Source organism: Serinus canaria, chromosome 13, assembly GCF_022539315.1.
Source record: "Serinus canaria isolate serCan28SL12 chromosome 13, serCan2020, whole genome shotgun sequence".
In the NCBI taxonomy this organism is placed as follows: domain Eukaryota; kingdom Metazoa; phylum Chordata; class Aves; order Passeriformes; family Fringillidae; genus Serinus; species Serinus canaria.
In genome coordinates, this window is record NC_066327.1 from 3,471,010 (window position 1) to 3,484,498 (window position 13,489).

General features: G+C 47.8%; 1 protein-coding gene across 4 annotated transcripts; it reads right to left on the minus strand.

The window, feature by feature from the left end:
• Positions 1-42: 42 nt before the first annotated feature.
• DND1 (DND microRNA-mediated repression inhibitor 1) lies at positions 43-13,417 on the minus strand. 4 transcript variants are annotated; one of them, XM_050979665.1, is made up of 6 exons: positions 13,356-13,417; positions 8,715-8,770; positions 3,186-3,303; positions 2,186-2,647; positions 1,210-1,596; positions 43-973 (listed from the first exon to the last, which is right to left on the minus strand). In XM_050979665.1, exons 3-6 carry the CDS (start codon positions 3,268-3,270, stop codon positions 957-959), a joined length of 951 nt encoding a protein of 316 aa, XP_050835622.1. In that variant the 5' UTR covers positions 3,271-3,303; positions 8,715-8,770; positions 13,356-13,417; the 3' UTR covers positions 43-956. The 4 variants fall into 4 exon arrangements, with proteins under 4 accessions (XP_050835622.1, XP_050835621.1, XP_050835623.1 ...); XM_050979664.1 differs by having other exon boundaries at positions 8,711-8,770; XM_050979666.1 differs by lacking the exon at positions 13,356-13,417 and adding an exon at positions 13,196-13,267 and having other exon boundaries at positions 8,711-8,770.
• Between the last annotated feature and the right edge of the window lie 72 nt (positions 13,418-13,489).

Sequence of the window (13,489 nt, forward strand, 5' to 3'; positions counted from 1 at the left end):
CAGGAGCCTCCCTTGGAATGGTTATTGCTCCTTAGCAACAAAAATGGGGGAAAATTCCCTAAGACAAAGAAAAACAAAGGGAAAAACCTCCAACAAGACACTACCAGATATCCCAGAGGATCACCAAAAGGCATGGGAGGACCTCAGGAGGCACTTGGAGGAGCCTGAGGGGTATCAAAAGCTGGTGAGAAAGAGCTCAGTGAGCAGAAGACAACAAAGATCAAGGTGTTAAGGAATGCTGCTTCCCACACAATGGGCCCACCAGGCTCTGAAGGCTCCAGATCCCACCCTGTCCCTTGCTCTGCCTTTCCTGGTGTGTGGGGAGAGCACTGAGATGCACTGGACAGGCAGGGAGCTGAGGATGCAGGAGGAAAAGATGACGTGACCCAGCTGGTGCACTCCAGAACTCTTTAATCCCAAAAGACAACAGTGGCCAGACCTGCCACTCCTGAGGAATCATTCATGGACAGCTGCCAACTCCACAGCTGCTTCCTCACTATGCAAACAGGTTTCAGGCACTTCTCTCCCCACACAGCACCTCCACCAGCCCACAGAATGTCTGTGACCCCTGGGACACTCCCTGTGTGTGGCCTTGTCCTCCCCTGAGGCTGCTCCCCAGGAGCCAGGAATGCCAGTGGAGGAATTCCCTCCATCACACTGGCATCCAGTGCTGGCAGCCCCTCCAAGAGCTGCTACTGCTTCTCCAGGATCTGCCCTCCAACGCAACACAAACCAACTTAACAGAACCAAACTTGGCAACAGGAATACCAACAACCCAAAACTAGAACCAACTCAAGGGCTGCCTGGGGACAGGGTAGCTGCCATGGACCAGGACAGCAGCCTTTATCCTCCAGAGCCAGCTCTCAAAACCGATGCAAACAACTCCAAGGAAAGCTGGAACAGGGCTGGGAGCCCAGCAGGGCTTGGGCTCAGTTGTGGCTGTGGCAGAGCAGCTCCTACTTCAGCTGGCACCCTGCAGTGGAGAGGGAAGGGTCAGGCTCTGCCCTCAGCCCCAAACCCCCTCCTCTTGCATCCTGTGCTTCCAATCAGAAATCCTCAGCTCAGAGCTGACAGTGTTTCAGCCCTGCCAGCCAGCCTGGGTCCCTCCCTGCCCCATCCCACCCTGCCCAGAAGTGCCACAGCTCCACCCTCCTAGGGGACCCTTCAAGACTTTGGGAAAGGCAGGGAGCTGGCTGTGCAAGGACTCACCCAACACCCGGAGAACATGCAGGGCTGCCACCCCCTTGGCCTTCTCGTGGTTGCTCTGGCCCTGCCTGTCTGGTGAGATCCACATGAAGCCACTGAGGGGCACGTGGAACCCTGGGATGGCCACCTGGTACCAGAACCGCTGCCACCCATTGGGGTTCACCTGGACACATTGGGTCATGAACAGGGGTGTCCTCAGGTGATGCTTCCAGCACAGCGTGTTCAGGCAGTCCAGCACGTTCTGCAGTGACAGAGGCGGGGGCACTGCTGGGCTCTCATCTCCCTGCACCCAGCTGGACAATGGCTCCTCCATACACAGCTGCAGCTTCTGCTTCAGTTGAGGGTCCAGCCAGTCCACCCTCATCTTTTCTTCCCCGAGCCTCAGGTTCCCTAGGAGACAGGAGATGCTCACTTACCCTCCAGCACCATCCCATCCCATCCCTCCAGTGTGTTCCCATCCCATCCCATGCCATGCCATCCCTCTCCATGATTTTAGGGGCAGCTTGATTTTAGGGCCAAGGTGAACAGGTATCAAAGCCAAATGCTCCTCAGCTGGGGCAGGAATGGGTACGTACAAACCAAGAGTTTGGAGGTCCTGGTTGGATGTCTGGGAAGTGTGTCCCATCAGGGCATTGCAGTCATGGGACAGGGCTCAGAGGGATTAAGCAGCTCCATCAGGAGTGTTTAAGGGACACTGAGGGGTTGGGCAGCCCCCTGGAAAGGTTTAATGACTTGGTTAATGTTCTGGGTGCCCTGAATGGGTGATGCTCCTGCTCTGAGCAGGCAGCTTCCTGGAGGCCTCCAGCAGCCCCTTCACCCCACCACCAGTAGGACTGCTGGAAATCAACTGCACCATGGGCTGCTGGCATCCCACAGGACACGGGGAGAGAACAAGGGGTGTCTCAAGGCTGAAGTGACCTCGCAGCCAAGTCTGGAGGTGGGAAGCCCAGCCCAAACAGCATCCCTCAGCACCACTAACCTTCCATCAGGGCTTTCTTGGCCAGGGCAGCAGCCTCGTGCGACCTGTACTTCAGCACGGCGCGCTTGGCCTCTTTCTGGGAGGGGCTGGAGTACAGGGTGACGCTGCAGATGCCCTCGGTGACCGTCTGCAGCATGGCCTCCAGCTCCCACTGGCTCACCGAGGCGCCCAGGCTGTCGATGAGGAGCTCGCGCTTCTGCGTGCTCCAGCAGACGACGATGGCGCAGCCCCGGCGCAGCTGGAAGCGGTGGAAGGCGGCGATGGCGCTGCGGGCATCCTGCCGGGAGGCGTACCTGGCGAAGGCGAAGCCGCGGTTCAGCCCGCTGAAGGTCATCATGAGGCGGAACTCGTAGAGCCTCCCGGCGCTGCTGAACAGCGGGATCAGCGTGTTCTCATAGATGTCCTGCGGCAGCCTGGCGATGTACACCTCGGTGTTGGCTGGCGGTGGGCCGCCCACCCAGCCTGCGGGGACACGGGGACCACAGTTGTCAAAAACAGGACCAGATTGCTGGTGCTAAAGTGATTCCAGCATTTATTATAATAAAAAGAAAGGCCTAAAGTGTGGGGGCCCGTGGGCCGAGCAGGAGTGTTCCCTCGAAGATGCTGCAGCACCAGCGCTGGGGCTGCTCAGCAGCAATGGCCCCGATGTTCCAGGTGGAGCAGCACCCTCCTACCCACTGAGGCCACCCACCTTCCTGAGTCAGATACCCCTTTTTATCCTGCTTTTTGTCCCTCTGGACTGATTTCTGTTTGGTTTAAGGTGCTTGACTGGCCCATTACAGTTCTGTTCAGGCTGGCTCCTTTCACTGGGGGGGCGATGCACTTTACTGAGGCATATTACGGTATGCTGAGTACCGTATTTCTTAAAACTACCCTTTTAACCCCTCTTACAATAACCAAACTATAGTGCATGCTTAGCAATTTTTAACTATTTTACAACACTTTCTAACCTATTTTTGACAAGGGTTTGTCCCCTCCTGGGGCCCCACTCCTGACGTACCTGGGGGGGGCCCTCCATAGCGCCTCTGCCCGTTGATTTGCACCAGCTCGATGCCCATCTCCTTCTCCCAGGCGAGCAGGGCCATCTTACTGGCCTCGTTGATTCCGTTGGTCCATGTCTGAAGGAGGAGATTGTGTGAGCTAAGAGCTTTTAGCCTCCCAGCTGGGAGCATCCCAACCCCAGGAGGGAACTGCAAGATCCACTGCTGGCCAGCACGTGGAGGGGCAAACGAACCCTCTGCTCTCAGGGACCTTGAGGAGCCTCCCAACACTCCCATCCCAAGGACTGTCCAAGCCTGCTCCATGTGACACAAAGTCCACCAAGTCTGTTAGATCCCAAAGTCAACAACAGTTTTCTACAGCCCTGAAAGGGCTTGGAAAGCCAAAACACAGGCAGCAGCTGCCTGTTGCTGCAAAAGGGAGCTGGAGTACAGAGCCAATGTGACCCATTGCACCATGACAGCTTTAAAGGGAAAGACAGTGGGTTACATTGAATACTGGAAAGAAAATAATCTCATCCTTGTGAAGGTGGTGAGGCACTGGCAGAGGGTGCCCAGAGAAGCTGTGCCTGCCCCATCCCTGGAAGTGTTCAAGGCCAGGTTGGATAGGGCTTGGGGCAACCTGGGCTAGTGGAAGGTTGCCTGCCAGTACAGAAGAGATAATATTAAAGAGAAAAAAGAACTGACCACTGAACTGGAAAGCAGGAAAGCAAATGAGTTATTATTACTGTCCTTGAAAATAGAACAGCTGCAGAGACAGTTACAGGAGGACAGAAAGGAAAACAAAAGCTGGAGGAAAAAGTTAAGCTAATGCTTACATGGGGTCCAAATGCTTCTGACATGGTGCAGATTAGAAAATTAACTGCGTCTCCTGAAGATTGGCCAAATCTTTGGCCTCGTTACAAAACGAGATGAAATTAGAAAAGACACAGCCTTTGATGAACAATTCCAGGAGCACTACTGAAATTTTAGAACACGGAGAAATCCCCACCTGTGCAACACTAATTGCATGCATTTCTGGTATCACCACGAAATTCACTCCATCCCACAACTCAGCAATATGGATGAGATGTGGGATGAAGTAATTTTCATGGTGATACCAAGAATTCCACATGTAATGTCAGACTAATTGACCGTTCCCAAGAAGTAGGATTTACAGGTCATCCATCAAAAAAACAGAGGTGGAAAGAATTATATAATCAAGCATTATTTTCAACAATTCCAAAAATGGCAATTGTAGAAACCCCTGACTAAAGTTAGCAAGAAAATGTAAAAGCTGTATGATTTCCAACAGGAGCAGTACACCCCATGATCCTGTCACAGCAGGATGAGGTTTTTCTGAGCATGGCACATAAATGTAACTTGCTTCAAATTGGCCCTGACCAAAGGTACTTTTGATAGTATAGGGAGAAAATGTTTCTAAAATCAAGGAATATTCAGGGGAGTAAGAAAGGAAGGATCGTGGAAAATGTTAGGCTGTACCTGTATAAGCATTTAATGACTATGATAAATTATATGATTGTTTGGTAATTGGATATAATTACTGTTTAATCTAACAAGAATCGTGAGAAACGATGTGTTGGGGGTTTGATGGAAATTACAAAATCCATGCTTGGATACAATCAGTGTAATACAATAGAACAATACAAGTTTATTAATTAATATATAGTTATATAACGATACAGGTACAAAAACGTGTTCATCCCAAACCCATGTCAGAGTCAGATTTGGGTTTGTACCCCTGACAACCCAGAGCTCTTCAATAAAAGCACCTGCACAGAATCATTCTGTGATTGTGTGTTCTTGAACGCTAAACTGCATTTCAGGAGGCAGAACAGAGATGTTCTGAATTGGAAAAGGGACTTTTATCTCTAGTCTGAGCAGTGAAACGAGCTCACATTTTCTATATATGTAGGTACAATGGGCCAAAAAGGCAGAATTCAATGGGTTTTCCACAGCCCATATTACCCCAGTCAAATGGTAGCGCAGAATGGGCTAATGGCCTATTGAAAAAGAGCCCGAAGCTACACAAGGCTGAGGGAGATGCTCAGGGTAAATAATCGCTGTGGCCTGCGTGTGCATTTTATGCAAACCCTGAATGAGGTGCTCCACCTTCCATTCAAGGGGAATCTGACAGCTTTCGATCAGGACAACGTGTGGTAAAAGTAGCACAGAACAATGTCTGTGACTAACTAAACCTCGGGGCACACTCACTTGGGAATCTATGGATAGCAGTGCCTCAAAAAAGTGCAAAACAGAATTAGTGCACCGTGGCTTTCCCCTGTTTTTAATGGATAATAACCTATCCGGGCAAACCCTGCCGAGACTTGTATTATTTCACTTTTTCAGAAAATGATACTGGAAATGATGGCAGCATGCCTCCACTGAAAATCAGGTTTGAACCGGACTGAGCACATCAATCACCAAACCTGACCCACGGATGGAAGCCTTCACTTTCTCCATCTGTAATGATCACTGTGCTAATGGCTGTAACCATGCTTAAGCCTGAATGCATTTCGATCACCATTTCTAATGAATAATTAGCAATGCTAATTATTCCCCCAAATTTGTACAATTAGCTTTTGCTAATTGTAAGAATTTAGGAGCTCAGCCTAATAACAAGAATTTGGCAGAGGGAAATATAACCGTAATATGTGAAGCACAACTTTCTACCAAAAAGGGGGAAATTTATTTACTCAGCTTCCAATACTGACACAAAATATGAAAGGAAAGTTTTGGTGGAGATATAATGTATCCACAGCAGTAAGTGGGTAATGCATACTGGCACAACAAAAACGAATTTAAATCTCACAATGCATTCCGCTACCTCCCAGGCTCCTGGGAAATCTTATCTCCACAAATTCCTAAAACTGAACGCTATGCCGTCAAATACACCAGGCAAAACAAGTGCTATTTAATCCTTCATGGTCCTTAAAGCAGTGGAATTATCAATGCAGGTTAGTATCTCTGCAATTAAACCGGCCATTTCTGTCTAGTCCTGTGCACGGTGGTGGGCAGGGTGGCATGGCCGGATCCCGATCCCTCCAAAACCATCGGGGTAGGAGCTGTCCTGGGGACAGAACTGGGAGCAGTAAGTACCGTGGATGCTGGAATCCTAGCAAACAAAATAAACTCAGTAACAAGGGATTTATACTAATTGAAAGATCCGTTTCGACCTTCCTTATCAGCATTAGGAACAGGCCAATGGCCTTTAACAGACACCTCAACGGGAAAGGATGGAGATAAAAGATCATCAGCAAATAGTGATAAATAGTGATGAACAGTGATAAAAGATCACCAGCTAATAGTGAACGCCACAAGGTGGTGGCACCTCTCCACCTCCAAGGGGTTTCATTTTTTTACGAAGACTAAAAACCAACTTCGGACGAGCGTGGGGAATCCCCCCCTGGGAAAACACGTGCTCAGAGCGGGATAAACCCCAGCCGCATTCCCTCCTCGGAGCCGCATGGCCCGGCCCCACGGCCCCGCGATGGGTCCCAGCTCGGGGAACCGGCCCGAGGGGTGCCCGGGCTGTGCGGAGAGGCAGGACCGGCTCTGCTCGCACAGCCCCGGTGCTAACGGGGCTCCCGCGCACCCCCGGCCCCGGCTGACCCCGGGGCGCCGCAGCTCCGCGCTGGGGCCGGGACCAGCCCTGCTTGAGCTCCCAGCCGGGACCGAGACCAGCCCTGCTTGAGCCCCCAGCCGGGGCCGGGACCGAGACCAGCCCTGCCTGCGCTCCCAGCCGGGGCCGGGGACTCGGATCCCCGCGGGAAGGGCGCCCGAGCTGAGCCGTGCCCGCAGCGGCGCTCCCCGCAGCCCCGACAGCGCTCACCTTCCCGTCCATCCCGCCGCTCCTGCCCGTGCCTTTCCCGCCGTTCTGGCCGCTCCAGCCGTCTGGGCCGGGGGAGGAAGGGAGCCAGCACCGCCCCCGCACCGCCCCGCCCCGGATGGACCCCTGGCAGCACCCGAGGGGGTCTGGCCTTGCCGTGCTTTCCCTCTCGTTGTTGTTGTCCACCTGTTCGCAAGGGCAGGCAAGGGGTTGCTGTAAAAAGTACAGCAGCACCACCAAACTCTCCTAACAGAAGCGTCAGGGTTGGAAGAGACCTTCAAGACCACCTAGTCCAATCATCAGTGTAATTAAACCTCAGATAAACCTGTCCTGAAAACATATACCGGGTTTGAACCTATTTGTACTTGCAGAGCTGGAAGGCTTCGTGCTGCTTTTCCCAATACTTGCTCACAAAGGCAAATTTTGGGGGTGAGAGGAATAGTGGATTTGTCTGAAAACAAGCTGTGGGTCTGCTGGTAGATAAAACTAGCACTGGGAGATAAAAGAAACAATGGGAAGGATTTCACTGATTGATTAATCGAAAAAGAGATTTGCTTTTACAAATAAACTTTAGGTTTGCTGATAAACGAAATTAGACATTGAAAGATGAAAGAAACAATGAGGAAGAAAAACCCCTAAATTCAGTAAGAATTAAAAATTAAAAGGGAAGGTTATACATTAGAGGGAAATCTTCGGGAGAGTCTGTACCTCTCAAGTACCTCAGCCAGTGGGGAAAGAGAGAAGGGAGATGTGGCCAGGAAATTAAGATAAAAAGTAGGCTGTGTCCTTCAAAAATTCGAGAGATCCCAGGGGAATGCCCCATGGCCTCACCCTTTATTTGAATAAAGCCAGAAAGGACTCCTCTGTCTCCTTTTTGGACATAAACCTCTGGTGTTTATGGATTAATTTTCCTAACAGGGGAGTCAGAAACATCTCCTGAAAGAAATCCTTCAAACAATGTCTGATGCCCAGGAGAGTGCATTAGCCCAAATCTCCACTGAGTGAGGAAGTGCACCCGTGTGAGATTCTGAGCTGTTCTTGTTCTTGGCTCCGTTCGTGGAGGCGCCCCGGGCTCTGCTGTGCCGGCTCCGGGGTGAGGACCAGACCTTCTGGGGCCGTGGTGGTGAAACCTGATCTGCATGAGCCAGAGGGGGTGCACACCCACCACGGGAGGCTCTGGGCTTTGGGCCAGGTTAGGGAGAAGGCGGGACAGACCGTGGTCTTGTTTTCATGCCAATGTCCTTCCCTGCCCCCAAGGAAGGGTGAGGGACATTCACCCACTCGGGGCTGAAGGCTTTCATCCTTTCCGATGGGGCATAACTGGTTTAACTTCGCTGAAGTGAGAGGCAGGGTCATGACTTAAAAGGGGTCATACACCACCAAAGACCCTTCAGACAATGGGAAATTCCCCTCCCCAGAGGAGGTACCCGCGTGTTCCATCGAAACCTAAATGTGCATTTACCCACTGATCCTGGTGTTCCTTGGGCTTGATAGACCCTACATATTTTTATTTACAAACACCACTCATTCAGTGTCATTTCACCTCTAATGCTCCCCAGTGGATCTATTAAGCAGAACTCTGGTTACTCCTGCTGTAGCAGCTCAGCATTTCTGGCACAGGGGTGCAGCCCTGCTGTTCAGACCCCAAAGAGCAATTCCAACCCTCCACAGCATTGTCACTTGCCAGGCTATACTCACTTACTCCATAAGGCCCCAAAGCAGCACCATAGGATCTTGCAGATCCAATATCTTACAAAACTGTGGGAAAAGGAAAAAAAAATACTATAAACCTTGAAATACAGACATGCACCAAAAAATCACATCAAAGAAATAGAAATGGAATATAAAATTGTAATGATGTTAAAAAGTTTAAAAGTTTTTGGTTTTTCTCCTTAAGAAGGAAGAAGTAGCTCATCCAGCCAGTCTGCCTTGAGCTGTCCTTTATGTTTCTAAAGATAAACTGCTTGGCTATACCACTGTCTTGGTAAAAATCCAAGACCAAGTAGAAATGGAAGTTAATGAATCATATCCACAAGGAAAAACATTCCTAGTGATCCAGCTTCATAAAAATGATGAAACACAGTGGGCTGCTGAAATAGGCTCTGCTCACCCAAGTACCTGCAAATGGAAACTCACTTGAGCAATGTGGCTATTTGTGCAGTTCTTCTATAAAATGTAACTAGCTTCTTAGTATTTGGAGTAGAAAAATGACTGATTTTTCCAAAGAATTAGTAACTCATTCCCACCTCTAGCTAACGTCAGCCTGCTTTTCCGGGATGCATCTCAGCAAGGCGAGGTGTTGCCACTAGATGGCAAAATGAGACTGAATCTTCTCTCCTACACAATCTCAAATTTTATTCGTGGGTTGGGATGAAAGAGAAAAACATTAATATATTTTTATCCATTTTAACCCTCTGCCATTTGTCTGGAAAGCAGCAGTGCAGGTATTCAATATGTGAGTGGGAAGGTGTGTTATGTGATCGAGGTGAGATCCTCCTGCTGCCACGTTAATCCACATCTCAGAGAAGAGCCCAGACAGATCAGGACTGCTCCAATGGACAAGGACTTTTGGCCTGTGCTGGCCCTCCTTCATCATGAGCCAGGGAATAAAAATCATTGTCTTGCATCCACTTATAGTACAATACATGTTTACAGTTTAAAATATATGCAAAACACTTCTTTATAAGAAAAAAACACCTCTTATTCATGTTATTTTGAACATAACAATGAAAATGTGAACAGCATGGGATGTTCCAACAATTCAGCTCCTTGGAAACTAAGCCAGTCATAGAGAGGAACATAAAGATTGAAAACAAAACTAACATTAAAACCAAAACTATACCCAAGGTGATGTTGGCTAGCAGCAGCTTTTTTTTCTCCGAGTCACCTGTGTATTTTCTGGTCTGTGAAATTCACTCTTGAAAACTTTCAGGATTAACAAAATCTTTTTCTGAGAAGGTCTGAAATGAGTATATGTTAATGAAAAAGCTGTAGAAACTTTTTTATTTTTCACAGCATTGCAAAATCACAAGTGCTTTTCTTACTGGTCAGCAAGCTATTGAATATTTAGAGAATTGGAAATCTGTTAGGATCAGAATCCAGTTCTGAGTTTGTGTATGGACAGGAACATTGCAACTGCAACAATGACCAAAATCCCATGCTGGCAACCAGTTTACAGTATAAATTCTGCAAGTTTCTATAGAATTGAAGCTACAAAGTAGCTTTGTTTAGAAAACAACTGCCTGACTGAATAAAAGATCACTTAGAAACAATGTCAGAACCAATAAACTGCTTATGGGTGTCAATAGTGCATTTGATTAAAATAGCAAAATGGGTTGAGTTAAAATAATCATCATATCTTTAGCTGTCAGAATAGTTGGATATACTTGAAATGCTGCTGTTTAAAAAGTTTACATGAAACAAAAATCATAACTTTTGTTCCAGCATCATTGCTGAAAGAGAACAATTTTGAGTTTTTAAAATAAACCTGTACTAAAAAAAACCCCAAAAAAACCCAAACCAAACCAAACCAAACAAAAAGCCCTACCAAAACCCAAAAGGAGGCAAAGCAAATGGAAAGGCTGTTATGGAAGCACTGAATAAGAATTCCTCAGGGAATTCACCTCCACCCACGGACAGAGCTGCCACAGACTTGTTTCCAGTGGAGCTGGGAGGTTCCCAGCACAGCCCAATCCTGCAGTGGGATCAGGAGGGGCAGGGATCAGGTGGGAGCCAGAGCAGGAGCTGTTCTGGCAAAAAGGAGCTGGGCTGGTGGAAAAACGCCTCGGGGGCAACTGGAGCCTTGCAGAGCCAAGGTGTTGGCAGCTCCCACCTGGCTGGCCTGGAGCTGGGGGAGGGAATCTGCTTTGGACAGCACAGCTGGAGAGGGTTTGAGCAGTGAGCCCAGACTAAAGGGTGTTGTGGTGTTGGGGGTCCCCAGGACAAGGTGAGAGATGAGAATTGACTCCATGTTCTCAGAAGGCTGATTTATTATTTTATGATATAATATGATATTAATAGAAATGATACACTAAAACTATACTAAAGAAAGAGAAAGGAGACATCAGAAGGCTACACAAGAATGAAGACTAAATCCTGTGACAGACTCAGAGAGTCTGACACAGATGGCTGTGATTTGCCATCAATTAAAAACAATTCACGTGCTGGGTAAACAATTCTCCAAATCACATTCCAAAGGAGCAAAACATGGAGAAGCTGAGGCTTCTCATCTTCCCAGGAGAAGAAATCCTGGCGAAGGGATTTTTCATAAAATATCATGGGAACAAAAGGGTGTTTTTAACCTGCTTCATCTTTACCTTAAGCTCCAATGTCTCTGTCAAACTGGTGAGCTCAGGTACAAGCCAGTGTGCTCACCGGCAGAGCTCTGTACCTGAAGGCACTGTTAGTTCAGAAGGGTCATGGCCTAACCAGAACATTTCCAGGTGTCCTTTTGGCCCCTTCTGTGTCACAGGACAGCTGACCCTGTGAACTGAGCTGCACTGAGCAGCTGGAGGAGAGTTCTTCAGTCCCCAATTCCTCTTTCTCAAGCTTGCAGCAGCTTTTCTTGTTAGCAGAGCCCTTCACAGCTCATTAGGAAAACTGACTGCTAGTTGTCACAAAGTTTATCTCTTTTTTTTCCCTTCATTCATCTCCAACTTCCCTTTCTCAGGCTTAGCAAGCATTTTTTTTTCCAGTCTTTCCTGAGTAGACAGCTCTGTTGAGGTCTCCTCAGTGTTCTCGGCATTTCTTTGTGACATTTCTGGACAAACCAGACACTTATGACCCACATTATGTCACTTATGACCCAAACAGAGTGGAATAAAACATGTTGCTGCTCTTGCTAGAATATCTCTAAGTACTTGCCTTATTTTTTACAGGGCTTTAGTAGATATTTGATTCTCATTGGTTTCTGAATAGAGTCCAGCTGCACTCTTCAGTGACTGGATTTTAGGATTTCCAGCCTTTTGGAATTGCCTAAACTCCATCTTGACACCTGCTCAGAGGAACACAATTCACTGGCAAGGGAAAAGATGCTTCTTCAAGTAACATAATTTTTTTCCATCCAGGAAAGTCTTTGCTGAGGATTGAGTTCCTGTAGAGAACACTTGGGATTTTTTTGGTTTTTTTTCTTTATATGAACTTGGATTTGAAGCCAGTGTCTCAGAGTTTTATTCAAGCCATACCTTGCAGGCAGGTAGGTTGGTTAGCATTTACCTCAGCTGCTGTTCCCATTAAAGTCTCATATTCAGGGTCCATCTCTTGTCCTGTCAGTCACCAGTGTGGGGCTGAGTTGGGAGGGAACCTCAAAGTTCCATTCCTTCAAATTGCTTTTTCAAATTGGCCTAGGTGTGAATGTGAATATCCCAATACTTTCCTCAGGGTGAATTTAACTTACACCTGAGCCAGGGGTGTAAGGGAGGACACTGAGGTGGTGAAAAGCATTATCCACCTCCCAGGCTCTGCTTCCCTTACCTCCCTTACTTGGCTCTGAATCTAGAGCTAAGCAAAGGTCAGTTTGTTGTGCTCATCCTACCAAGGTGGGTGATGAAAATATCTGAAATTTCAGAAAATATCTGAACCCCCTCAGCCTCAGGGCTGTTCTGGTGATCAGAGGTTTGTCCACCACACATCCAAAACCTCTCTTTCCCTTTGGTCTGGCCTCAGCAAAGCCCCAGATGAATGCTGACATTGCAGTCTCTCACAGTTGCAGGTAGGTAATTCAGCCTGGCATTGGGCATGTCATGTTCAAAGGGCAGCTGTAGGCTGTCTGGGTAAACATTTCCAGGCTAAAGGAAGAATCTACCCCAGTCTTTTAAAAATAAATTTGGGCAGGACAAAAGAAAACCACTTCATGAAGATCCACTTTGCTTTGGGAGTGAGATGAACATGAAATTCTTCCAAGGTTTGAACTTATTTTTGTTTGGCTCTAAGGAAATGGACACCTAACCTGAGTTACTCTAGAAAAATAAACCCTTCTGAAAGTGGTTCAAAGCCCTTGACTCCACTAAAACAGGGGCAGAAGACCCCCAGAGAGAGGTGAGAGAAAATGGAAAATGCTGCTGCTCTTTGAAGGCAGCAGAATGTTGGCAGTGTGAATTTCCCCCCTCTGTTGGCTAAAATGGTTCGAGTCTCACATTTTCAAACATCAATCACCACACCATCACTGCATCAGAAAGAACTTACCCTTGGCAGCTGTTACTGGGGAGACACTTTTTTTGTGTGAAGGTTGTGTCACTGCAGGCTATAAAATACCTGTGAAACACCTAGTTCTTTAAAAAGAGGGAAAAAAGTCTCAGTAAAAAGATGTGCACCTGATAATAGCAGTAAAGTCAGTGTTCCTTACCTTTTGAAAATCCAAGAGCTTAAAATCCATCTCATGAGATTGCCAACTGCTGGAGTATATCTGAAAATTCAAATATAGAAAATACAAAGTGATGTTTCCTCAGCAAGCCTTACTGGGGCACCACATCTGACGTG